This window comes from Balaenoptera ricei, chromosome 11, assembly GCF_028023285.1.
Source record: "Balaenoptera ricei isolate mBalRic1 chromosome 11, mBalRic1.hap2, whole genome shotgun sequence".
Classification (NCBI taxonomy): Eukaryota; Metazoa; Chordata; class Mammalia; order Artiodactyla; family Balaenopteridae; genus Balaenoptera; species Balaenoptera ricei.
In genome coordinates this window covers 33,255,689-33,282,679 of record NC_082649.1, presented here as the reverse complement: position 1 = coordinate 33,282,679, position 26,991 = coordinate 33,255,689, and the positions used below count along the sequence as shown (strand labels likewise).

Here is a 26,991-nt window from a genome sequence, read left to right as displayed (position 1 = left end):
AATAAAATTAAAAAAAAACAAAAACACAGTGAGACAACACCTCTCACCTGTCAGAATGGCTATTATCAAAAAGACAATAAATAACAGGAGGTGGAGAAAAGGGAACCCTCATGCACTGTTGGTGGGAAGGTAAATTGGTACAGTCACTATGGAAAACAGTATGGAGATTCCTCAAAATATTAAAAATAGAATTACCATATGATCCAGAAATTCCACTCCTCTGTATTTATCTGAAGAAAATGAAAACACTAATTAGAAAATATATATGCCCTCCTATGTTCATTGCAACATTATTTACAATAGCCAAGATATGGAAGCAACCTAAGCACCTATCGATAATGGATCAAGAAGATGTGGTACATATATACAACAGAATATTACTCAGCCACAAAAAAAGAATGGAATCTTGCCATTTGTGACAACATGGGTGGTCCTAGAGGGTTTTATGCTATGAAAAATAGGTCAGACAGAATAAAATAAATACTGCATGATTTCACTTATATGTGAATCTAAAAAGCAAAACAAATGAACAAATATAGCAAAACAGAAACAGTGCTATAGGTACAGAGAAAAAACAGGTGGTTGCCATAGGGGAGCGGGTGGGAGGAGGAAAGAAAAAAGTGAGGGAGATTAAGAGGTATAAACTTCCAGTTGCAAAATAAATGAGTCAAGTATATGAAAAAGAAAAGAAAAGAAAAGATCACAATGCCACACACATATGAAAATTTTAAAATATACTAAAGAATGATAATGAAAACACTATATACCCAAATTTGTGTAATGTAATTAAAGCATTATATAATGGAAATGTACTGGGTTAATAAACCTGTGATTCTTGAAGTTGGTCCCCAGGCCCACAGAGTGACCGGGAACTTGACAGAAATGCAATTTCCAGTCTCCACCCAAAACCTATTGAATCAGAAATTCTGAGAGTGGGGTCCAGAAACCTGTATTTTATCAAGACCTCTAGGTAATTCTGATACATGCTCAAGTTTGAAAACCACTGCCTTAGATGTACATACTGAAAAAAAAGAGAATGGTTAATGGCAAACATCCAACTCAACAATTTTGAAAAAAGTCTGTTAAAATCAATCCAAAAAGAATAAAAAATAATAAAAATTTCTTTACAATGTATTTTAATGGCTTTAATTCTATATTAGGACTCTTAAAGAGGCATTATCTTTGCTTCTGGGTTGTAACAACCCCAGTTTTCCTCCAGGTTGGCTCTGACTAGGGAGTGCATCAGTGCAAGGAAGTTGGGCAAAGAAGAAAGTAACATATAGAAGAACATTTCAAGATCTCTCATTCTAGATATCTATGCAGATAGATGCATACATTTTTTTCTGGATAGAATCATAAGAAAGTATTAAAAAGGCTTTTCTTTGGGGAGAGGGACTTGGGGTAAGAGGCATAGTTTTAATTTTTTTCCTTTAAAAATATTGAATATTTCCATTGAGCTTGAAGTTCTAACCTTATACATATATTAGTTTTATTTTTTAAAGTGATGACAAGGCTTATTTGGACTGTGGGATGATGGGTAATTTTTATTTCCTTAAAAAAAAAAAAAAACTTGGTTAATATTATACTTTTGTTAACAACAATAACAACAACAAAAACATGTCCCAAACCTGGATTGGATCAGAATTTTTTTTGCCTAATGTAATTCACAATTTCTTTGTGGGAATAAATCAGCATGCCTAATAAAATGTTAAGCAATTTTCTGATAACTCTAAAGGAGTTGGAGACTTGTTCTAAGAAATCCACTCACCCAACTATCAGTCAAGAGCCTAATTACCTCTACCCAAACGTAATTTTCTTTTGTATCTAATCTAACAATGGTTATTTATTTCTATAAAATGTCCCTATCAAGAGTAAACCTTTGAATTGGCTTGGTAGACTCCTTCTCCTCTGCAGCAAGATTTGTTATAAATTTTAATAAACGGTCATATCTAAATCACTTGGGAACGTTTCCTTTAACACCATTTTAACATGTTTTAAAACCTTCAAAAATCTGAGAAATGTACACCTCGGTTACCAGTCTAAAGAATGAGGGGTTGATGGATGACAGGGCCATAGAACAATAGGGATAGAACGTAATTCATTCATTCGACAAGTATTTGAGTTCCTCCATATGCCAGGCTTTGAAAAGTACTCGAGTTCTGCCACGTGCCAGGCACTGTTCTAAGCTCTGGGGATACAAAAATGAACAAAGGGTGTTAAGGGAATAAAACTCAGTACCACACATGATCTCGCGCTTCTGCCTCTTCCCTGGTGGGCGCTTCTCGCCACTTAGTCTATGATTCTTGCTGGGCACAAAAGCCCCGCCCGCCCGCTTATCTGCCGTTTGTTCAGGCTCTTAGGAGGAGATGGACTACAACTCCCACAATGCCATCCTGGGGCCTCCTTGTAAGGGCTCCACCTTTTCCCTGGCCGTGCGGAGGACGACTACAGTTCCCAGAGTGCTCTGCTTCCTCTTTTGGGTGTTGTTGCCCTTTTCCCGGTGCGGGACGCGGTAGAAGCGGGCAAGAGTGCCAGGTCCGAGGTTCTCTGTGTCCTTCCCCGGGGCAGGGACGAGGCAGTGACTTGACTCTGGGCACAGAGCCCGGGAGGGAGCGCAGGAGGCGCCGTCCCTTCTGCCCGGCTCACCTCACGCTACTCTCTGTCTTTTCCACCCGCGGCCGCCTGGGCGGCTCGGGACCGACCGCCCGGGGCAGCGGTGGCGGTCTCGGCCGCCGGGGCTGTGGCGAGGTCGCGGCCCTCGGGGCGGCGGTAGCGGCGCCAGCGCTGGGGAGGCGAAGGAGGGAAGATGGCGTCGGAGCTGGAGCCCGAGGTGCAGGGCCTAGACCGGAGTTTGCTGGAATGTTCGGCTGAGGAGACCGCGGGGGTGAGTGCCGGGACCCGGGCGGGGACGTCCGGCCGTCGCAGGCCGCGCCCCGGGGGAGGAACAGATTACTGGAAATCCCGGAGCGGCCGGGCCCTGACTTGGGGTGACGACCGCGCTGGCCCCGCCGGCCTCGCCTTGTGGGTAACGGCCTGGGGAGGCCCCAGATCTTGCCCCTTTCTTTCCTCCTTTATCCACGAGTAGCCCGCAGGGCTGCTGGGTGCACCAGCCACCCTCACGTTCCCTTTCGCTCTTCCATTATTTTTGCTTTCCCCCACACTCCCAGTAAGCCCCCAGCACAGGGCCTTTGCCCTTTATGTCAACTCTTAGAAGAGGGGAGGGAAAGACGCTTCCTGGTTTTTTGGGTACTTTGTCTTCCTGATTCCTTTGCCTCCTCCTCTGAAACTTGCTACCTTATTTTGTTTCTGGGACCGCCCTAGGCACCAAAGGATGCCAGCGACACTGTTCACCCTCTTTACCCCTTCAGTGCGTTTTCGCACCGGTTTGGTCAGTCTACAACGTTGATGAATGTGCGGAAAGTAGTGTCTTGACACGCTAACTGAGTGTGAGAAAGTGGTATTGGAGACTGGGAGATTAAAACAATAATTTGTCTAGGAGTTGGGGGTAGTTGGATGGAGAACAAACGTTATATAACTTTGAGAGAGCAGCTTTCAGTAAATGGAAGCTAATAATGTGAGGTTTGGTCACAGCGTAGTGGGAGCAGTTATGCCCCAAACTTAAAGCATTCAAACCTAGTCTTGTACTTAAACTGTAATACGAATATGCTGTATAAGTAACAGAGTTGTAAAATAATTAATAAAACTCGATGGTATCTTTCCTCAAGGACAGGGAACACCCCCTAGAACAGATTGTCCAGAATGATTCTGAATGGGCCAAAACAACTGAGGCCCCACCTCTAGGGCCTCCAATTTAAAAATCTGATAGGAAGGGAGTGACCTTTGAGCACCAGTCAACAATCTGAATGTTAGGAACAAAATTCTAGTGGGGCGCTGTGGGGCTGTTTGTTAGTAAGGAGTTATTTTGGGTGAATTGATGAGGACACTAAAGTCATAGTGGAAATAAATGTCAGGAGTAGAGGTGAAAAGTTTAAAGAAATACATTGTTGAATGATGCATCTTTGTTTGTTTGTTTTTAAACCAACTTGTTTAGTCTAGTTCTGTTTTCATGTACTTTCCGCTTAGTATTGCAACAACCCAAGGATTTTCCCATCTGCCTTTTCATTTATCAAGAGGTTTGAAAAAGAAAACGAAAGCAGTGTTCAAAGTAAACAGTAAAATGGTAATGACAGCTATTCCCTATCCATGTGATCTTATCCATATCTAGATTGATAGCTAATCTGTTATTTACCTCAAAAAAATTTTTTTTACTCCCACCAAATTTTGTCTGTTGACCCAGTGATACAGGTTAGGTACTCTTGTTTTTCCAGTTCTAAAAGTGCAAGCTGCCGTACCGACACCTGAAACTAACACAACATTGTTAATGGACTATACTCCAATATAGAATAAAAATTAAACAAATAAAAGTGCAAGCTATCAAGTGATTAGAGCTTCTCCAGTTTGTTGAGGTTCCTGAGGAAACTAGTTATAAAACTGGTGCTAGAGAGCAATGTTCCTAGTCCTTGTGTAGTGAAATTCTCAGATGTAGTGGGGGAAATTAAGGCAAATGCAGTCAAAATTTATAAATTTCGACTTAATTCGAGTTTGTGAAGTTCACAGTCTGAGCTACATTTTAGTTTTGCTCTGTTTACTCTTCTTTTTAAAATTATTTATTTATTAGGCTGCGCCAGGTCTTTAGTTGCCATATGCTTGATCTAGTTCCCTGACCAGGGCTCAAACCCAGGCCCCCTGCATTGGGAGCACAGAGTCTTAAGCGCTGGACCACCAGAGAAGTCCCTTTGCTCTGTTTACTTTTAAATGACTTTCTGAACAATAAGATTAAAAAAAAAATTTAGTCTGAAGGCCAACAAAATTTCTTGAATAAGATTTCATTTAATATTAAAATACAGGATTCTTCCAGCAGTATAATTTGCCCTTACTTTGTGAGGGGTTTATTGTTTGTATTTGATTAAAACAGCATAACACTTTACTGTTCTTTCAGCTTAGGCCCCAGCCCAGCCATTTATCACAAATTAAAATTAATTGGGGGACTTCCCTGGTGGTCCAGTGGTTAAGATTCAGCACTGCCAATGCAGGTGGCTCAGTTTCAATCCCTGGTCAGGGAAGTAGATCCCACATGCTGCAACTAAATATCCTGCATGCTGCAACAAAGATCCCACCTGCCGCAACTAAGACCCAACGCAGCCAAAAAAATAAATAAATATTTTTTTAAAAATTAAAATTAATTAACAAAGTTTTCTCCGGTAAAAGTAAATTTTAGATAGGGTAAACAAGCAAAGCAGTTATTACAGCCTTTAGACCTCTGTTGCTGGTCATTTGTTGGGATCATATCCATCTAAAGTTACTTAATAACGACTAGTGGCATTTTTTGCACAATTTATTTACACACTTGCTTTTCTTACTTGTATTATGAGGAGGAAGGACTTTTTGTGATCCCATCTATTCTTACTAGAATGCTTCACAAATAAAAGTATTTAAGTACTCACTTCAATAATTTTAAGTTTAGGATATTAAAGTGGCCCTCTGTTGTAGTTTTTTCTTTTCCTTGATAGAGTTGATTCTACAAGTATGACTTGCCCAACACTTCTTGAGTCTATCTACATTTCATGCTCCACAGATTTGATCATATGTTCCAGTGGATGATTATGATTTAAGAAGTACATATATTGTTTTTCCCCAAATCTGAAAGAAATACATATTCATTATAGAAGTCTTATGTAGAGTATTATACCTATATTGGTTACTTTTTGCCTTAAAATTTTCAACAATTTTATATAAAATTCACGTATCTTACAACTCAAGTCAGTGGTTTTTAGTATATGCAGAGTTGTGCAGCCCTCACCACAATCAACTTTAGAACATTTTCATCACCGCAAAAAAGAAATCCTGTATCCATTAGCTATACACTCCCCATTTTCTCCTAACCTCCCAAACTATAGGCCCACTGCTAACCTATTTCTTTGTCTCCATAGATTTGCCTATTCTGGAAGTTTCATATAAATGGAATCATGTAATATGTTGTTTTTTTGTGACTGGCTTCTTTCACTTAGCATAAGTTTTTAAGGTTCGTCCACATTGCAGCATGTATCATCAATACTTCATTCCTTTTTACTGCCAAATGATAGTCCGTTATGTGGATATACCGTATTTTATTTATCCATTCATCCGTTGATGGATTTGGATTATTTCTACTTTACGAATATTATGAATTGTGCTATGATGAACATTTCTGTACAATTTTTTGTGGGGACATATGTTTTCATTTCTCTTGGGCATATACCCAGGAGTGGAATTGCTGGGTCAGGAATTGCTAGACTAAAATGGCTGCATCATTTTACCTTCCCACTAGCAGATGTGAAGTTTTCAGTGGGTTTTTTCACATCCTTGCCAGCACTAGTTAATTGTCTGTCTTTTTGATTATAGCCATTCTGTTAGGTGTAAAGTGGGATCTCCTTGTAGTTTTGATTTGTATCAATATTTCCCTCGTGACTCATGATGTTGAACATCTTTTCATAAGCTTATTGGCTATTTGTATTTCTTCTTTGGAAGTGTCAATTCAGATCTTTTGCCTATTTTTTTGTTTTTTTTTTTTGCCTATTTTTAAATTAGATTCTCTTGTTTTTTATTACTGAGTTTCTATATTATTTTGATTTGTGAATGTTTTTACTTCATTTCTAGAACTCTTAATATGATTTGTTTTAAATTTTTCTTAGTTCTAATTTTTTCTTAGTAGATTCCCGAAAGCTCCATTTCGGCCCTAGCGATTGTTGTTTTAGATTGTTGTTTTGTAGTTAACTTACATGTTGGTTATCCTTGTTCGAAAGCAAAATCAAATGTGCTTAAATAGAATACAATTTTAATTTGACATAGAATAATAATTAGATACTGTGATAAAAGACTAACCCCTAGGGATTCTTTGATTTTTGTGTTTATTGTACTTGCTCTCTATCCCAAGGCTGAAATTAGCTTTCAGAAAAAGGAGAGCTCCTGCAAACATTGTCATAACATGTTTACTTTAGTGGAATGAGTTGACAGTTTCTCTACTTCCGTTATTGAGGACTTCTGATAAGATAGTGCTTATTACTCTGGTGTGCACATTAGTGTGACCGCCACAGGTGTCTGAAATAAGGACAGATTAACATGCAATCAAATTAGAAATATCAGTAATTTTTCATGTTGAAGAAGCAGTTACAGTTAGCTTATGTTACTGAGAACTGATATGAAAAGCTATAGGTTTTCTTTCTTTTGAGAAATATGTGAACCATTATTCTTCAAGGCAGCCAGAAATTTTTTCCTCCTACTCATTTTCTCTTCACAACTTTTTTTTTTAAAATCTGTAGTGTTGCTAACCACTAATTCTATATTTCTGGTATAGATTTTTTCATGTAAAAGTGTCTTGCTTTATATATTAAGTGTTTAAATTTAATAAAGTTAAAATCCCAAATCTGTTAGGTGTTTTTTTGTTTGTTTTGTTTTACGCACGGGCTTTCTCTAGTTGGTGGTGAGCGGGGTCTACTCTTCATTGTGGTTTGCGGGCTTCTCATTGCAGTGGCTTCTCTTGTTGCGGAGCATGGGCTCTAGACGTGCGTGCTTCTGTAGTTGTGGTTCACGGGCTCTAGAGTGCAGGCTCATTAGCTGTGGTGCACTCTACTCTATGTGCTCCGTGGCACGTGGGATCTTCCCAGACCAGGGCTTGAACCCGTGTCCCCCCCTGCATTGGCAGGCAGATTCTTAACCACTGTGCCACCAGGGAAGTCCTGTTAGGTGATTTTAAATGGAGCGTATGCCTGCCTTTCTTGAAACAGACTTTTGTGTCTTGTTAATAATTTATAATAATGTATAATAAAAGATATTTAGAGTGAAATGCTTGTTTTACTAATAATATATTTTGTATAAGGCAGCTGATTTTTTTTTTTCTTAACCAGAAGCTGATATTAGTTTCTGAATTTTTTGTTTAAGAAATCTATGAACAGATTTGACCCATCAGTGTTGTTGGAGCCACAAGACAACATAATTTCTTTTAGAAAGCATCACCCTTTATCCTCCCTGGATTAAAATTCTGCAAAAGTGAAATTTTAAGAGAAAAGGGAACATAAAATATAAAACAAATAATTGCTGTTAAAATAAAACCTTTAAATGTGTTATAAATTAAAATTGCAGCATAGTTTCCTAGGATTGTGGAGGTGAATTCTTGAATCTTAATGCTTAATTTTTCATCCATAAACAATAAATTGCTTAGGATAATTTGACTGCCTTCATTCATATTTTGAGTTAGGGTTTGCTGACAGTGGGTGAAAACCCCTTTGATGTGGCCAAAAACATGTTTTTTAGCTCAAAGAATTAGGTTTTTGTTTGCTTTTTGGTTGACTCTGTCTTTTACTATTGACTATCCTTTTTTTTTTCTCGTTTGTTTTATAATTACTGAACTTAATGTGTGTGTGTGTGTATAATTTTGATTTGGAGCCACTTCTCCTTGTAAGACCTTATACTCTTGTCTTACAGTGTTAGACATCACTTGAACAATCCTTAAACCTATGGGATTGTCTCCCCGGAAGTACTGTTTTAAGAGTAATTTAGTCTCTTTCCTACTTGCATAAAGCAAACACAGCAAAATTAGTAACATTTAGAAAGGATTGTTTCACTTCCAGGGTGAAAAGTTTTTCACTGTTATAAGCTTCCATCCAGCCCCTTAACTTATGAATGAGATTTTTACATTTTTAGGAAAAGTTTTCTAAAATGTGAAATTGACTAGAAAGGTAGTCTATATCACCTCATGAATATGTAAAATCTCTCTATATATGTTATTTTTTCAAAGGAAGGAAGTGAGCTGAAGATTGTGCAAGTAATAGTTGAAAAGAAGACCTTATACTCTTGTCTTAACAGTGTTAGACATCACATAAACGTAAACTTTTTTTTTTTAATTAATTTTTTTTGGAGTATAGCTGCTTTACAATGTTGTGTTCGTTTCTACTGTACAGCAAAATGAATCAGCTATATGTATACATATATCCCCTCTTTTTTGGATTTCCTTCCCATTTAGGTCACCACAGTGCATTAAGTAGAGTTCCCTGTGCTATACAGTATGTTCTCATTAGTTGTCTATTTTATACATAGTATCAATAGTGTATATGTGTCAATCCCAGTCTTCATAAACTCCTTATAACAAGGATGTAATTTGAAATTTAGGTTGTAATCTATAGGTAAACATTGGACTTATGAGTTAACAGTTAACTGCATTTTTGTAGAAGTGAGTTGTTTCTTTTTTTTTTTTTTTTTTAAGGAACTCCTTTATTTATTTATTTATTTATTTATCTATGGCTGTGTTGGGTCTTCGTTTCTGTGCGAGGGCTTTCTCTGGTTGCGGCAAGTGGGGGCCACTCTTCATCGCGGTGCGCGGGCCTCTCACTGTCGCGGCCTCTCTTGTTGCGGAGCACAGGCTCCAGACGCGTAGGCTCAGTAGTTGTGGCTCACGGGCCTAGTTGCTCCGCGGCATGTGGGATCTTCCCAGACCAGGGCTCGAACCCGTGTCCCCTGCCTTGGCAGGCAGATTCTCAACCACTGCGCCACCAGGGAAGCCCTGTTTCATATTTTCTGATTTCAAATTTTCACTTGGTTTAGAGCCAAAATGAGCAAGTCTTAATTACATAATTTATAACTAAATAAATTATGTTTATTTGGAGGACAAATAAACACATAGATGGAATTGGCATGGGAGGCAGGAATGAATAAATGACAGAATATAGGGGAAAGTCTTAGGACTTAAGGAAATAGAAAGGGAAAAGAAAGGAGGTGGCTTGAAGGATGCCTATATAGGGCTTATTTGGTTTGGTTTTTAAGAACCTGCAGGCCTGGATCTGCTTTATTTCTGCGTCCATTGAAGCCACGTTCCATTAAAGCCAAACATCTTTCTGTAATGTCAATGTTAAATGACAGTCAGTAGTATATACATATTTATAGTCATTCAGTTAACGGATTTTACTAACTGCCCACTGGGGCTTGGTTCTGTTTTAGACATGGGGGGTAGGGGAACAGGAGATGGGGGTGAGGAATGGGCTAAGAAGACATCTTAGAGAAAGTGAAACACAAACTGAGATCTGAAGAATGAGTAGATAATAGCCCTGTAAAGCAGAGAGAGAGGAGCAATACTGATCAGGAGGAGGAAACTGGAAAGTATGATACAAGGCAAAGGACCTTGTAAACCAGGGGTCCTCAACCCCCGGGCCGAGGACCCGTAGTGGTCTTCGGCTTGTTAGGAGCCGGGCTGCACCGCAGGAGGTGAGCAGCAGGCGAGCCAGCAAAGCTTCATCTGCCGCTCCCCATCGCTAGCATTACCGGCTGAACCACCCCCCCACCCCCCCGTCTGCGGAAAAATTGCTTCCATTAAACCAGTCCCTGGTGCCAAAACGTTTGGGGACCACTGTTATAAACCATGTCAGTGGACTTGATTTGATCCTAAATAGAAGGGGAAGCTGAATGACATGATCAGACTGGCATTTTGCAAGAAACACTCTGGTAGTGAGGTTGGAAAAATGGACTGTAGAGGGACCAGACTAGTGGGGATTACTAGTTAGGACACAGTTGCACTAATCCTTGCAGAAGACAGGAGTGGGGAATTTGGACTAGAGTAGTGGAAGTAGTGCCACCGGAGATGGAGAGAAAGAAATGGATGGATTCAACAGATACTTAGGAGGCCTAATAGACAAGACATGATGACTAATTGGATGTTGGGGTGAGGAAAAAAGATTTCTGAGTTTTTCTGGTTTGGTTACCTGGGTAGATGCTGGTGTCTAAAAGAGAGAAATGGAGAAAATAGCAGGGTGTTTTTTGTGGTGTGGGAGATCATGAGTTCAATTTTGGACATATTGAGTTGGCGTCTGAAAGGAAAAACTGTTTCTTCCTTTTCTTTTTACTCTCACATCAATACTTCCGGCCGCCAAACGTTGGGGGGGGTTGGTTTCCCACACCAGGCAATTCTCTCGTTCTCAGCAGACACCAGTTGGGTGTCCTACAACTCAGTCAGTTCTGACACTGTACACCTGCAGTTAGCATCAGATCCCACAGATGAAGGGCTCAGTCCCACAAGGCTGCCCCCCTTCACTACTGCAGATGCCAATCACAAGCAGTGGGTCCTCAGGTTACCCACAACTTATGTTGCAAATTAGGGGGTTCCCATGACCCCCTCTTTGGGTTCGATAATTTTCTAGAATGGCTCACAGAACTCAGGGAAACAGTTTATTTACTAGATTACTTGTTTATTATAAAATGATACAACTCAGGAACAGCCAGATGGAATAGAGCAAGGTGTGTGGGAAGGGGTGTGGAGCTTCCATGCCCTCTCTGGGCATGCCAGCACCTCTGCGTGTTCATCAACCAAGGAGATCTCTGAACCCCGACATTTTTGGATTTTTATGGAGGCTTTGTCCCTCCATAGGCATGATGATCAGATGATTGGTCATTAGTGCTTAACTCCACCTCCAGCACCTCTCCCTTCCCTGAAGTTGGTTGGGATGGAGGCTGTTAGTTCCACCCTACTAATCATGTGGCTAGTTCCCCTGGCAACTAGCTTCCCATCCTTAGGGGCTTTCCAAAAGTCACCTTAGTAATATCAACTCAGGTCTGATTGAAGGGGGCTTGTTATGAATAACAAAAGACATTCCTTTCACTTTTATCTCACTTATCGCTTAGGAAATTTGAAGAGTTTTAAGAGCTCTGTGCTAGGAATGAGAAGACCAAATATGTTTTTCTTATCATAAATTACAATATCACAGTATCTATTAGATATCTAAGTGTAATTATCACAGGTAGTAGGACATGAAAGTTTGGGGACAGGGAAAAGTGACTTTTTAAAATGTTTTTAACAGGGAGAGCAAAGGAGAAAGGGCTTATAGAGAGGTTGATCAGGGAATAAAGATATAATCGATAGAACAAACTCTCTTGTGGACTGACATTCATAAGAAACTGGCGTGTCCTTTATAATCATTGAGAAATAGAATTAGTGTATTGGCTGTTCATGTTCACTGTATGCTCTTCCTGTCAGCAAACCGACAGGAGAATCCAAATCACAATCAGAATATCATTTGAGCAAAGCATTAGAAATTAGAAAGGAAGTCAGATGGGCTCAATGGCTAGTGTCTTATAAGATGATATGTTGTGGTCATTTTCCTGTATTGCCTACAGAAGGTTGCTTCAAGAGTCATTTTGAGGAGATGGGCTCGTTTCACTTTACTTTCACTTTAAGTAGAATTTTAAAATACTGGGCATTTTAGTAAAATTCTAAATTGAGTTTTATCCTTTTTTGGAAAGAAGACATGCAGTGATGAATGTCAATAAAATAATTTATAAGATTCATCATTATTTTTGCACCTAAAAGAAAGTAGAGTATGTTTATTCAAATTAGCAGTTTATTGACCTTGTTTAAAACTATTTTTTCTTTTTTCTTTTTTTAAAGAAATGGCTGCAAGCAACTGACCTCACTAGAGAAGTGAACCAACATTTGGCTTACTATGTACCCAAAATCTACTGCAGGGGTCCCAACCCTTTTCCACAGAAAGAAGACATGTTGGCACACCAAGTTTTGTTGGGACCAATGGAATGGTACCTTTGTGGTGAAGATCCTGAGTTGGGATTTTCAAAACTTGAACAAACAAACAAACCTTCTCATCTTTGTGGTCGCGTTTTTAAAGTGGGAGAACCTACATACTCCTGCAGGTAAGATATTGTCATTTTCTTTCTTTCCTTGTCTTTACTTGACTTTTTTTTTCCTGAAACCTTACGTTTTTGTTTTCAAATTATGAAATATCAGTATTATATATATGTATATATGTGTGTTAGTTTCCACAACAAATATATATGTTTTAATAAATTATTATAAACAAACATTATATAATTATTTTCCAGGTCAAGATATAGAACATAACCAGCATTCCAGAAACCCATTGTATTCTTTCTTCCTCCCCCATAATTAGCTCCTACCTTGACTCTTGTAATAATCACTTCCTTGCTTTTCTTGATGGTTACAGTGATTCTTTTTGATGTTCGAATTATCCTACATTTGGCCTTTGAGAGCCCCATCACACTAGCTTCTTTGTCCTTTTCACATGCCTTTATTAGTTTTTGAGTGCCTCTTTGCTTTCTGGCATAAGATGTCCACACCTCACTTTGTACTTAACTCTGACCCATATGTAGAATCAGCCATTTATGCAGGGAATTTCCTTTTAGTTGGGAATGTTAGTTAGAAACCATGATCTGGGTGCTATATGTACTTACTGCTACTAGGTTGAGTTTTTTTTTTTTTTGATTTCTTGTTGAGAATTAAGTATACAAGGGTAGAAGATGGAGAGGAAAGTGCTCTGTCTCCCTTTATGACTATCTACTCCTGTTTCTCAGAACTAATCATTGTTAACATACTTTTATGTGTCCTTCCAGAAATTTTCTATGCATATACATGCCCACATATGGGGCTATCTTAAACATACACATACGTAGACATACATTGAAAAGGAAATATGTTAGCTATACTGGGCTAAATTTTCCTTTCTCTGTTTAACAAAATCTTGACCTTGACATCTGTCCATATCAGCTGATATAGCTAGGTAATATTGCATTGTTTGGATATACTATTGATAGAGTCATTTTTTTTCTTAAGACTTTTTCCCATACAACTTAAATTTAATAAGCTTAATTTTGGTTAAGACCTCCGGGTGTCTATTGTAATCTTTCTTTATCAGCATGGTTAGAATACCGATAGAGATCTTTTTATATATTGAAAGGCTGTTAGATCTAGTTTTTTGTCTATACAGAAACCTCTTTGAGTCCTTTATTGGTGTTTGGAGCAATAGATCTAGTTCAACCTCATGATTTGAGAAAACTGAGATCCAACTGTTGTAGTACCATCCTTTGTAGCAAAAAGATCCAGTTCCAAAGAAGGCATTTGTATGTCATGTCTTTTAATCTTCAATCTGGAATGTTGCCTCGGTTTTTCTTTGACTTTCATGATCTTGACACTTTTGAAGATTACAGGCCATTTATTTTGTAAATGTACATCAACTTGGGTTTGTCTGATACTCTTCATGATTAGAGTCAGGTTGCCTCTTTCACAGAAATACTGCAGAAATCACGTGTTCTCATTGTATCCTATCTAGTAGTATATGATTTTGATTTGGTTCAATAACTCTTAAGTTTGATCACTTGATTAAGGGGATTTCTGCAAGGCTTCTCCACTGTAAAGTTACTCTTTTTCCCTCTTTAATCAGTAAGTATTTGGTGGGGAGATACTTTGAGACTATTAAATATCCTGTTTCTTATCAATGTTCAGTTTTTTAATTTATTTATATCAGTATATGTTCATAGAGCTCCATTATTCTTGTGGTCAGAATTGTTCTAGATTTGACCAGTGGGAGGCCCTTCAATCTGTCTTTGTTCTTTTTCATGTCCCCATCATTCTTTGAGCACTTCCTTTTTCTTTCTGACACAAGATATTTTGGACACATCTTGGGCTTTTCCCTACCCCAGCCCTGAAATCAACCATTTCTCTAAGGAGCCTAGTTCTTTTTTAGTAGAGATTAATGTTCAGAAATAAGATACTAAGTGTGCCTGTTGCCATTGGTATGTCACTAATCCCAGGCCCTGTCAGTGGATCTGTGTATCTGTAGGTCCCTCTAGTTCCAGTCCCACACCACAGGATTCTTTCTTGTTTTCTTCCTTTGCATATTTTAACTCCCTTCTCTGCTGATGTCATATGTGTCTACGTGTGGGTCCATCCCAGAGGAGAACAGGTTGGGTGCAGGTTTGAATGCTTTGTAGGAAGGCCTTGATTAAATTGACAGAGTTCTGAGAGCTTCCATTACTAGAAGAAGAAGGAGGAAGAATTGTGTTTTCAGCAGTGTTCATGGACTAGGCTTTTGGGAGTTTGGAGGAATAGAGGTGGGATGATGGGAGGAGGAGTATATCTATCCCCTCAATGAAAGTGGTGCACTGAAAAGCTGTTTGCCTGTACTGGAAGATTGAGTGTGCCTAAAGGATTTGTGGATGAAACCAAGTCAGGGATGATCTCAGCGGAGTTTTCCTGTATGTGCCTGGTGGAGTTTGGACTTGGATGTGTCAGTCTGGAGTTTCTTTGAGATACAAAAATCATTTCACTAGAGCGTGGAGGTATAGGTTAATCCATTCATACCTATCCTGGGACTCTAACTGTATATTTAGAGGATGTATGGAATTAATGAAAAGGAAGGCACCTTGGGTAAGGGGATTGCCTCATGGTTTGAGGAGAGAATTTTCATTTTCATGACATCATCTAAAGGGTCACAAGGATACATTTATTAAGGATAGAGAACACCAAGAACAGCATTAGCCACTGCTTTTTAAAAATTGACTTGAAAAACTAATATAATAGACAAAACATGTATTTGGTTATGTCTCTCAAGAGGTACAAAAGTATATGCCATGAAAGGTACCCTCTCCCACTCATCCCTTAATTTCTCTGTTCCCTTATCCAGAAGTGACCACTGTTACTAGCTTCTTGTGTATTCATCTAGATATCATATGAATATCTAGATCCAAACATTTATACTTTTTTCAGTAAATGCTAGCATACCACATAAACTGTTTTCATCTTGCTTATTTCATTTAAAATTTGTCCTTCAGATTGTTATATAACATATATAGAGAGAGCTGACTTTGTCTTATCTTTTTAATGGCTGGTTATTATTCTCTTGTATGGATGTTCTGTTCTTTACCACTTGTCTTCTATTAGTAGACATTTAGGTTGTTTCTGGGACTATAAATAATACTGCATTATTATACTTTGTGTGTGTCTTTGTGCACGTGTAGAAGTATATACACAGGATACATTCCTAGAAGTAGAATTTCTGGGTCGAAGGATGCATGCATTTATTTCCTTTTAACAGCCAGTAGCAAAAACTTACAAAATGAAAAGGAGATACAATACGCTAGTTGGAGGAGGAAAGGCAGAGTGGAGGACAAACAACAGAAACTGCTATAGTTATGATGGAAGAGATTAGAAAATGTCTTTCAGCCAGCCTTATGAGGGGAAGAAACCGGGGAGCAGAGGATAGGCTGTGGCAGCCAGAAAAAAGAGGCAGATTGGCCAATTCCCTGAACTATTGAAGAAAGAAAGCAGTATCTGGGGACCTGCACTTGGACAGACAAGTAGCCTGGAATGGGGGAGAGGGATATAATATATGATGGCCCCACTAGGACTCAAGTTTGAACCAGACTCTTAGAGGATATTTCTAAACTTTGTTGTGACTTGAAGTTGGCCAACTCCAGGTTAAGGGCCCAGACTTCCACAAGACTGTCTAAAATACAACTGCAAGTTTGGGGATCCCCAGAGCCATCCTCAATTCTCATCAGCTGGCTACAAATTTCAGGCATCTCCATAGACTACTTGAGGTTGCATAATTCACTAGAACAACTCACAACTCAGGAAAATGCCGCACTTATGATTAAAGTTTTATCATAGCAAAAAGACACAAATCAGAACCAGCCAAAGGGCAAGATTTCCAAGTGCAAAGTTTTTGTTGTCCTCAGTGACATGTTATTATCCTCCTGGCACATTAATGCTTGACAACACACAGAGTACTGCCAACCAGGGAAGCTCACCCAAGCTTAGGTGTCCAGAGTTTTTATTGGGGCTTCATTATACAGGCATGATTAATTGAATCATTGCCCACATGACTCAATATCCAGCTCCACTTCCCTTCCCAGAGGTGGGGCTAATATTATGTGCCTGAAAACCCCAGCCCTCTAATTACGTGGTTGGTTTTTCTGATATGGCCAACCTCCACTCTAAGTTATCACATTAGTATAAACTTTCAGATATGTGGGGGAGGGGTGGGAGCATGACTAGCAAAGACACTGCTATCACATGGGAAATTTCGAGGATTTACAGGTTACCTCCTAGGAACCCTAGACAAAGGTCAGCCAGATTCTTTATCACACAGTTGTTGAGAAGGTAAATGAGGTCCTTTGTGTAGTGCTTTCCACAATACTTGGTACATAGTAAACTCTTAGTAAATGGCCATGCTGGGGTCCTGAGGATGAATGTCTTATGTTAAAAGTAGGTGTTCCCATGAAACCCTAGGAACCTGATAAAATGACAATGGAGTCTATTACTTGGAAAGATGAAATATGGTTGTTGGAATTCTGGGAGAGTTTGTAAACTAGACCCTTCAGGATAAAGGTGACTTATGTCTATAGGGTGGAGGTTTTCTTTAACCAGAAAAAATGATATTCAGGAGTGTTTTATGTTTAGTACTTAGAAAAGGAATCTGTGAAGGGAATTAGGTTAATTTTTCTGTTATTTGTTCATTGTTTCTAAAATTGTGTAGGTCCCAAATTATCTCTCTGAAGCCTCTGTGATGTTAGAAAAAGCTGTGTTTTCAGGCAGTGGGCTAATGTTTATATTTGTCTGTACTTAGTTCTCTATTAGGAAAAATGTAATCAAACCTGTCACTTGTTATTTCTTTTTAAATAGAGGTGGTTGTTTTTTTGTGTTTTTTTTAACATCTTTATTGGAGTATAATTGCTTTACAATGGTGTTAGTTTCTGCTTTATAACAAAGTGAGTCAGCTATACATATACATATATCCCCATATCTCCTCTGTCTTGCCTCTCCCTATCCCACCCCTCTAGGTGGTTACAAAGCACTGAACTGATCTCCCTGTGCTATGCGGCTGCTTCCCACTAGCTATCTGTTCTACATTTGGTAGTATATATAAGTCCATGCCACTCTCTCACTTCGTCCCAGCTTACCCTTCCCTCTCCCCATGTCCTCAAGTCCATTCTCTACGTCTGCGTCTTTATTCCTGTCCTGCCCCTGTGAGGTGGTTGTTATTAGGGGCAATCATCTTAGTGTTGATGTTGATCATAGCTATGTATATTTTGACATCTCATAACCATTAAGAAAAATAAAATACTAGTAAAATATGAAATCATACTTTGGTGTGTGGTTTACATTTTAACTTAAACTAAGTTAGATTTAGTTCCATTGTTTTTGTTGTATAGTTAAATTAAAAACATTCTTTTTTAACATTTAAAAACTTACTGCGTGAGTGTTATAGATTACCAGAATGTGGGGTTGGGAGTTATGCTGCCATCAGTTAGGAATATTCTTAGCATATGTTTCCAGATAGTACTTTATGATGCTTTATTATAAACTTTATTAAACAGTGTTGCTTGTTTAACTTTTTTAAACTCCGATTCTGTCAATAATGATGGATGAGGTTATGCTAAAAATAGCAAACAACCCTACAATCTCAGAGACTTTAAATATCCAAAATACATTTATTATTCAGACTGTGTGACCAATTCAGATCAGTGGGGGTGATGAGTGGAGGGTTCTACTCTAGGTAGTTACTTCATACCATGTAACATCTCCATAAACTTAATGTTTTTAGGGTTCACCACAGCAAGGGAAGAGGAGGGTCTTGCACAGCAAATAAATTGCTCTGGCTCAGAAATGATGACCATGCCTACATCCCTTTAGCTAGAACTAGTTAGAAGGGCCTCTGTCCAACTGCAAAACACGGCAGGGAAGTGTAATTCTCCTATGTCTGGAAGAGATGCAAACTTGGAAGTGGATGAACATTAGAAGTGTTTTCAGTGATCTTCAGGGTTTGGAGGTTATTTTTCCTCCCTCACAGAGTTGTTAGGATAAAATGAGATAATGTGTATAAAAGCACTTGGGGAACTATAAGGAATTTTTGTACGTAAGATTTTTTTAAGCTGAATACTCAGTCTTAAAATACATTACTGAGCCATGAGTAATAAATACCTTAAGCAGAGGGATAGAGATGGTTTCATTCCTTTTCTGTTTGGAAATATAAAGCTCTAATATGGAAGAACCACTTATTTCTAGTAAGAGTTGTTTGTTAGTTTCTTGCTTTTGAAAAAACTTGAACACTTGATCTCTTTTTAGGAGAGTTCTATTTTAAGACTGGTTTTTTTTTTTTGGCTGCGTTGGGTCTTCATTGCCGCGTGCGGGCTTTCTCTAGTTGAAGCGAGCAGGGGCTACTCTTCGTTGCGGTGCGCGGGCTTCTCATTGAGATGGCTTCTCGTTGCAGAGCACAGGCTCTAGGTGCGTGGGCTTCAGTAGTTGCGGCATGCGGGCTCAGTAGTTGTGGCTCGCGGGCTCTAGAGCGCAGGCTCAGTTGTGGCACACAGGCTTAGCTGCTCTGTGGCATGTGGGATCTTCCCGGACCAGGGCTCAAACCCGTGTCCCCTGCATTGGCAGGTGGATTCTTAACCACTGTGCCACCAGGGAAGTTCCTAAGACTGTTTCTTTTTAACATGAATGGTCCAGAGATTGAAATGAATGCTGTGTTAGTTTAAAAAATATTGGTTACCTCTAATTATGGATGTGACACATGAATGAAATTATACTGTATGCATTGTAAATGTGGCTTTTTTTCATGAAACAATTTGTCTTAGAGATCTTTCCCAGTCAGTATATATAAGTCTACATCATTCTTTTAACTGCTGTATTTCCATAGTACGGACAGGCCATGATTTATTTGATTGCCCTATTAATGAAATTAGAAATCGGTAAATTTTAGGATTTTTTTTTTCTGTAGCAAACTGCACCACAAAGAACATTGTGTACCTATTTGTACACATCTCTTTTTATACCAGTTTCAGTATTTTCCAAGGGAGATACCTAGAAATAAAATTTCAATGCTGTGTATTATTACTGTGGCCTTCAATATATTGGAATTTCCCTTGTCTACCTTGCTCTCTCCAACCTAGGAAAATAACAGGGAGTGGGAAGTTGATATCTCCTAGATAGGTTGGATTCCTGTGGTTGTCTAAAATGAATCTTGTATTCTTGGTTTGGATATTTGTGATCATTTTTATTTATTTATTTTTTATGCACCAGTTTGGTGCAAGATCGAACATAGGAGTATGTGGGGTATAATATCAACTTTACACGTATGCCTTTGTCCAGATGTTAGGAAATAATAGAGGTATGAATAGATTACTGGTAATCCTTTCAGGTAAGGAGACTTGGATTTATATCACCAAAATTTTCCTATTGATACCCTATTTGAGTTCTTTATTTTTTAGGGGAAAATTTACATATTTCAAAAGGCACAAATCTTAATTGTACATTTTTGACAGTAGTTAACCTCATGTAACTCACATCCTCCCAAGATAGAGAACATTTCCATCTAACTAGAGATTTCCTTGTTAACAGCTCCAGCTCTTAGGTAACCACTATTCTGATATTTTCACCTTAGATTAGTTTTGTCCATTCTAGAACGTCATCAAAATGAAATCATACTCTTTGATGCCTGGCTTCTTTTACTCAGCATAATATATATCTGATTCATTCATGATCCTATGATTATTAGAAATTGTTTCCATTTTTATTGCTGAGTGGTTGTCCATTGTATGAGTGTATTGTAATTGCCCATAATCCATTGTACTACTGATGAACATTTGAGTTGTTTCAATTTCAGGGTATCATAAATAAGGCTTCTATGACTTCTTTTTTATCAGCTCATTCTACTTTTTGGTAGATATTTTAAATATTTAAAGCTAAGGAAAATGGTTTATTTCATGAATCATATCAGCTTATGCCAACATTATATTAAATGCAACATATTAAAGTATTAGGCATTATTATTTTGTACTCAGCTATAAATCTGTGTGTTTAAAATACCAAATAAGGGAATTCCCTGGCGGTCCAGTGGTTGGGACTCCTCACTTCCACCTCAGGGGTCACAGGTTTGGTCCCTGGTTGGGGAACTAGATCCCGCATGCTGCACGGCGCAGCCAAACAATAAAAATAAGATAAGATAAAATAAAATAAAATACCAAATAATAAATCTTGCACTATTAAAAATCTTCAGCTTTTTATGAAACATTTAGGAGTATTAAGACACCATTAAGATAGGCTTTTCTAGACCGTTATCTGAGAGGACACTCTTAGCTGGCTACAACCGTTTGCAAAACAAGTCTTTTTGTGGACATATATTTAAATATTCATGGATAAATCTCCAGGAGTAGAATTGCTGTGTCAAGGGGCAGGTATATGTGAACTTGATAAGAAACGGCCAAAACTTTTTCTAAAATATTTTTTTGTTCCCACCAGTAATGTTCCACTTGCTCCATATTCTCACCAACATTTGATGTTGTCAGTCTTTTAAATTTTAGCTGTTCTATATAGTGATATCTCAATATGGGTTTAATTTTCTCTAATGACTAATGATGTTGGTGCAATTTTGCATGTGTTCATTGCCCATTTAACTAATGAAGTTTTTGTTCAAGTCTTTTGTCTGTTTTTTATTGGCTTCTTTATATTTTTTATTACTGAGTTTTGGAGTTCTTTATATGTTCTGTTTCTTTGTGTTTGTGTGTGTTTTTTTTTTTTTTTTGCCGTGCTGTGCAGCTTATGGGATTTAGTTCCCCAACCAGGGATTGAACCCGGGGCCTTGGCAGTGAGAGGGCAGAGTCCTAACCACTGGACTGCCGGGAATTCTCTGGAGTTCTTCATGTGTTCTGGGTACGAGTCCTTTGTCAGACATGTTTTGTGAATATTTTCTCCCAGTCTGTGACTTGCCTATATGGTGTCTTTTTTTTTGCCTGCATTGTGTCTTCATTGCTGTTCGCAGGCTTTCTCTATTTGCGGCAAGTGGGGGCTACTCTTCATTGTGGTGCGGTGGCTTCTCTTGTTGCAGAGCACCAGCTCTAGGCGCGTGGGCTTCAGTAGTTGTGGCACGCGGGCTCAGTAGTTGTGGCACACGGGCTTAGTTGTTCCATGATATGTGGGATCTTCCCGAACCAGGGATCGAACCCATGTTCCCTGCATTGGCAGGCTGATTCTTAACCACTGGGCCACCAGGGAAGTCCCTGTATGGTGTCTTTTGATGGCAGGGGTTTTCAATTTTGATGGAGTTTTAACTTACCAACTTAAATTTTATGATGATTGTTTCCTGTGTTAAAGAAATGTCTGCCTTCTCCCAGGTGGCAAGGACATTCTCTCGGTTTTCTTCTATAAACTTTGAAATTTTAGATTTTATTTGTGGGTCTGTGATCTGTTTCAAAACTAATTTTTTTTTGTATGGCTTGAGGTGTAGGGGTTGAGTTTCATTTACTTACTACATGTGGGGATCCAGTTGTTCTAGCACTGTTTATTCTTTTGCCCATTGAATTGCTTTGGTACCTTATCAAAAACCATTTGCCCATATGAGTGCGGGTGTATTTCAGAACACTAATCAATTCCATTCATTGATATGGCTGTTCTTATGCCAATAACCACATTAACTTGATTACTGTAACTTTGTAGTAAACTTTGAGTTGATTCCATTTTTGTTCCTTTAAAGTTTCATTTGTCTATTTCAGATCCTTTACATTTTATAAATTTTAGAATTAGCTTGTCAATGTTTATTTTTAAGAAAGACTGCTGAGATTATGATCAGGATTGCATTGAATCTATAGATCAATTTGGGAAGAATTGACGTTTTAACAATATTGAGTTTTCCAATCCATTAACATCTTATATCTCTTCATTTATTGAGGTCTTCTTTAATCTCTTTTAACCATGTCTTTTGTTTTTATGTAGAATTTGTACATACCTCTAAGTATTTTATGATGGTATTCTTTTTTCTTAGTTTTAGTTTCTTAGTTTTAATTTCAATTTTCTTCTGTGAATGTAAAGAAATACAGTTGGGTTCTGATATTGATCTTATGTCTTGTGACATTGCTAAATTCGCTTAGTAGTTCTAGTAGTTTTTATCTTCTGGTTTTTGTTCCTTAGGATTTTTGCATAATTGTGTCCTCTCTGAATGGACAGTTTTATTTGTTCCTTTCCAATCTTTCTGCCTTTTATTTTTTTGTGCCTTATTGCACTGGTAAAAGTAGGACATCCTTGCCTTGGATGGGAGGTATTCAGTCTTTTACCGCTAAGTATGATGTTAGGTATAGTTTTCTCATATACACCCTTATCTCATTGAGGACTTTTCCTTCTATTCCTAGTTTGCTGAGTGGTGTTTTTGTTTGTTTGTTTTTTGTTTTTTTTTATAAATGACTGAATGTTGTCAGGTGGTTTTATTACATCTATTGAGATTGTCATAATTTTCCTTTTTTATTCCATTAATGATTGCATTGACTGATATTTTTCCAAATGGTTTTCATTACTGAGATAAACTCTACTTGATTATTATGTATTGTAACTTTTATATATTGCTGGATTCAGTTTGCTAGTGTTATATTAAAGTGTTTTTTGTGTCTGTACATTTCATGGATTACAGACACAAAAAAAACTTAATATAACACTGTCACTTATAACATAAACCTGTCAGAACAGCAAGTGCAGAGAATGGGGCAAGCTTTCAGGTTGCTTGATTCAGTGGCTCAGTCATATCATTCAGGGCTCAGCTTCCTTCTCCCTGTCCTCTGCCGTTGTTTTTTTTAAAAAAATATTTTAATTTCATTGGAGTATAGTTGATTTACAATGATGTGTTAGTTTCAGGTGTACAGCAAAGTGATACAGTTATACATACACATATATTTTTTAGATTCTTTTTTCATATAGATTATCACAGAATATTGAGTAGACTTCCCTGTGCTATATAGTAGGTCCTTGTTGGTTATCTGTCTTTTATATAGTCGTGTTTGTATGTTCATTCCAAGCTCCTGATTTATCATCACCACCACCCCCCTCAACACGTTTCCCCTTTGGTAACCATAAGTTTATTTTGGATATCTGTAAGTCTGTTTCTGTATTGTAAGTAAGTTCATTTATATGTTTTTTAAAAATTAAAAAAGAAAATATGTAAACCTGTCACTTTCTTGTAATGTCTTCATCTGGTTTTGGTAGAGCAGAGTTATGCTGGCCTTATAAAATGAATTGAGAAGTATTCCTTTTTCCTATATTTTTGAAGAATTTGTATAAAATTGGTATGAGTTCTTCCTTCAGCATTTGAAGAATTTTCCAGTAAAACAAACCACTAAGGCCTGGTATTTTCTTCAGATGAAGTTTTTGATAAATTTCTTTGATACTTACTAGAGTTATTTAGAACTTCATTTCATCTTGTGCAATTTTGGTACACTGTACTTTTCAAGAAATATGTTTCACTGTATAATGTCAAATTTATTGACATAGAGCTGTGCATATTTCCTTATGCTGTTGATATCTGTGGTATCTATAGTGAGGTTCCCTCTTCCATTCTGATATTAGTAATTTGTGTTTTCTCTCTTTGAAAAGATTAATAAAACTGATTAAAGAATCAGTTTTTGGCTTTGTTAGTTTTCTTTTTTATCTGTTTTGATTTCTACTTTTATTCTTCTTTCTACTTACTTTTGATTTAATGTGCTCATATTTTATTCTTTAATCCATGGGTTATTTAGAAGCGCATTGTTTAATCTTCATATATTTGAGACTTTCCTAGATACCATATTGTAACTGATTTCTAACACAATTAAAGTTCTGTAAGGTTGCAATCTTTAAATTCATTGAGACTTGTTTTATGACTTAGCAACATGGTCAGTCTTGTACATTCCATATGCACTTGAAAAGAAGGTGTATTTTGCAGTTGCTGGATGAGTAATCTATAAATGTCAATTAGGACAAGGTGGTTGATTGTGCCATTCAGGTCTTCTATATTTACTGATTTTTATGACTGGTTCTTTCAATTACTGAGAAAGGGGTATGAAAATCTCCAGATGTGATTGTGGATTTGTTTACTTCTTTTAGTTCTATCAGTTTGTTTCATGTATCTAAAAGTTCTTTTATTAACCACATACATAGATATTTATAATTGCTATATACTGATATATTTTATCATTATGAAATGTCAGTGACCTTTATTAATTCTTGTACTAGTCCTTGTCTTAAGGTCTATTTTGTCAGATGTTGATATAGCCACTCCTTTCATAACATATCAGTGTTATATATATTTTTTACCTTTTTCAGTGGTTGCCCTAGAACTTGTGATATATTACAGCTAACCCAAGTCCACTTTGGTTGCCTGAGAAAGTTTTCCTTTCGCCTTCACTTTTGAAGGATAATTTTGCAGGTACAGAATTCTAGGTTGGTAGGCATTTTTTTTCAACACTTCAAACATTTCACTCTGCTTTCCTGTTGCTTGCATGGTTTCTGAGGAAAAATCAGATGTAATTCCTATCTTTGCTCTTCTGTAGGTAAGTTGTTTTTCTCCTCTGGCTTCTTTTAGGATTTTTTCTTTATCTTTGATTTTCTGTAGTTTGAAAATGATATGCCTAGGTACAAGATTTTTTGATGTTTATCTCACTTGATGTTCTTTGAACTTCCTGGATTTGTGGTTTGGTGCCTGCTATTCATTTAGGGAAATTCCCAATAAATATTGTTTTCAATATTCTGTTCCTTTCTCTCGTTCCTCTCTTTTTTGTATTCCTATTACACATATGTTAAACCTTTTGTAGGTGTCCCATAGTTCATGGATATTCTGTTGTGTTTTCCTTCTAGTCTTTTTTCTCTTTGCTTTTCAGCCTTAGAGCTTTCTTTTTTTCCCCCAAGATGTATATTTAAAGGTTTGGTTTTTTTTAACTTTTTATTTTATACTGGAGTATAGCAGATTAACAATGTTGTGATTGTTTCAGGTGCACAGCAAAGGGAATCAGCCATACACATACATGTATCCATTTTCCCCCCAAACTCCCCTCCCATACATCAGCCTTAGAGCTTTCTGTTGAGATATCCTTGAGCTCAGAGATTCTTTCCTCGGCTATATCCAATCTACCAATAAGTCCATCAAAGTCTTTCTTCATTTCTGTTTCAGTGTTTTTGATCTCTGGCATTTCTTTTTGGTTCTTTCTTAGGATTTCAGTCTCTGTTTATATTGCCCATCTGTTCTTGCAAGCTGTCTACTGTATCCATTAGAGCCGTTAGCATATTAATCATAATTGTTTTTAATTCCAGGTCTGGTAATTCCAATATCTGAGTCTGATTTTGATGCTTGCTCTGTCTCTTCAAACTGTATTTTTTTGTCTTTTAGTGTGTCTTATAATTTTTTCTTGATCGCTAGGCATGTGATATACTGGGTAAAAGGGATCTTGTAAATAGCCCTTTAATAATGTGGTGGTACAAACATAGAGAACAGACTTGTGGTTGCCAAGGGAGACGGGGGTGTGAGGGAGGGAAGTGTTGGGAGTTTGGGCTTAGCAGATGCAATCCTATTGTATATAGGATGGATAAACAACAGGGTACTACATTATAGCACATGGAACTATATTCAATATCCTGTGATAAACCATAATGGAAAAGAATATGAAAAAGAATATATATATGTATAACTGAGTCACTTTGCTGTGCAGCAGAAATTAACACAACACTGTAAATCAACTATACTTCAATAAAATTTAAAAAAAACAAAAGCATCTGCTAGAAAATGTATAACAGAAAAAAAAATAACGTGGTGGTAATGGGTCAGGGAGTAGAAGCATTCTGTAGTCATGTGATTAAGTCTCAGTCTTTCAGTGTGCCTGTACCTCTGAGCTATGAACTTCACATGTGTTTCTCAATGCCCCTGCATTCCCCCTTTAGTTGGGACAGGATGGCTAGAGCGGGCTGGAATTGGGTATTTCCCTTTTTTCAGGTCAGTTTGACTGATAATACCCCAGCAGGTTAGGCTCTGATTAAATAGTTTCTTCTGCAGGCAGACTTTGTTAAGAACAGAATGCTCTGGAATATTTCAGAGTGGTTCCTTTTACCCTTCTTCTGCTGGAAGCATGAGAGAATTTTTCTCTGATATTCACTGTGAGAACCTAGTAGAACTCCAGGAAATTAAACTCACTAAAGTGTGGGACCCCCCCATGACCGGGTCGCTGGAATTTTTTTTTTTTTTTTTTTTTTTTTTTGGCTGTGTTGGGTCTTCATTGCGGTGCACAGGCTTCTCATTGCGGTGGCTTCTCTTGTTGCGGAGCGCGGGCTTCAGTGGTTGTGGCACGCGGGCTTCAGTAGTTGTGGCTCACGGG

General features: G+C 37.8%; 1 protein-coding gene across 6 annotated transcripts in view; it reads left to right on the top strand.

Moving 5' to 3' along the window:
• Positions 1-2,488: 2,488 nt before the first annotated feature.
• The window catches only part of UBR2 (ubiquitin protein ligase E3 component n-recognin 2), a 114,991-nt gene continuing 90,488 nt past the window's right edge, over positions 2,489-26,991 (top strand). For 5 of the 6 annotated variants that reach the window (XM_059938679.1, XM_059938681.1, XM_059938677.1 and 2 more), the window contains exons 1-2: positions 2,489-2,884; positions 12,467-12,726. In XM_059938679.1, coding sequence (XP_059794662.1) covers positions 2,807-2,884; positions 12,467-12,726 — 338 coding nt within the window. In that variant the 5' untranslated portion in view covers positions 2,489-2,806. Of the gene's footprint in view, positions 2,885-12,466; positions 12,727-26,991 lie in introns of those variants that run through there. The other variant, XM_059938682.1, reaches the window with a different exon arrangement.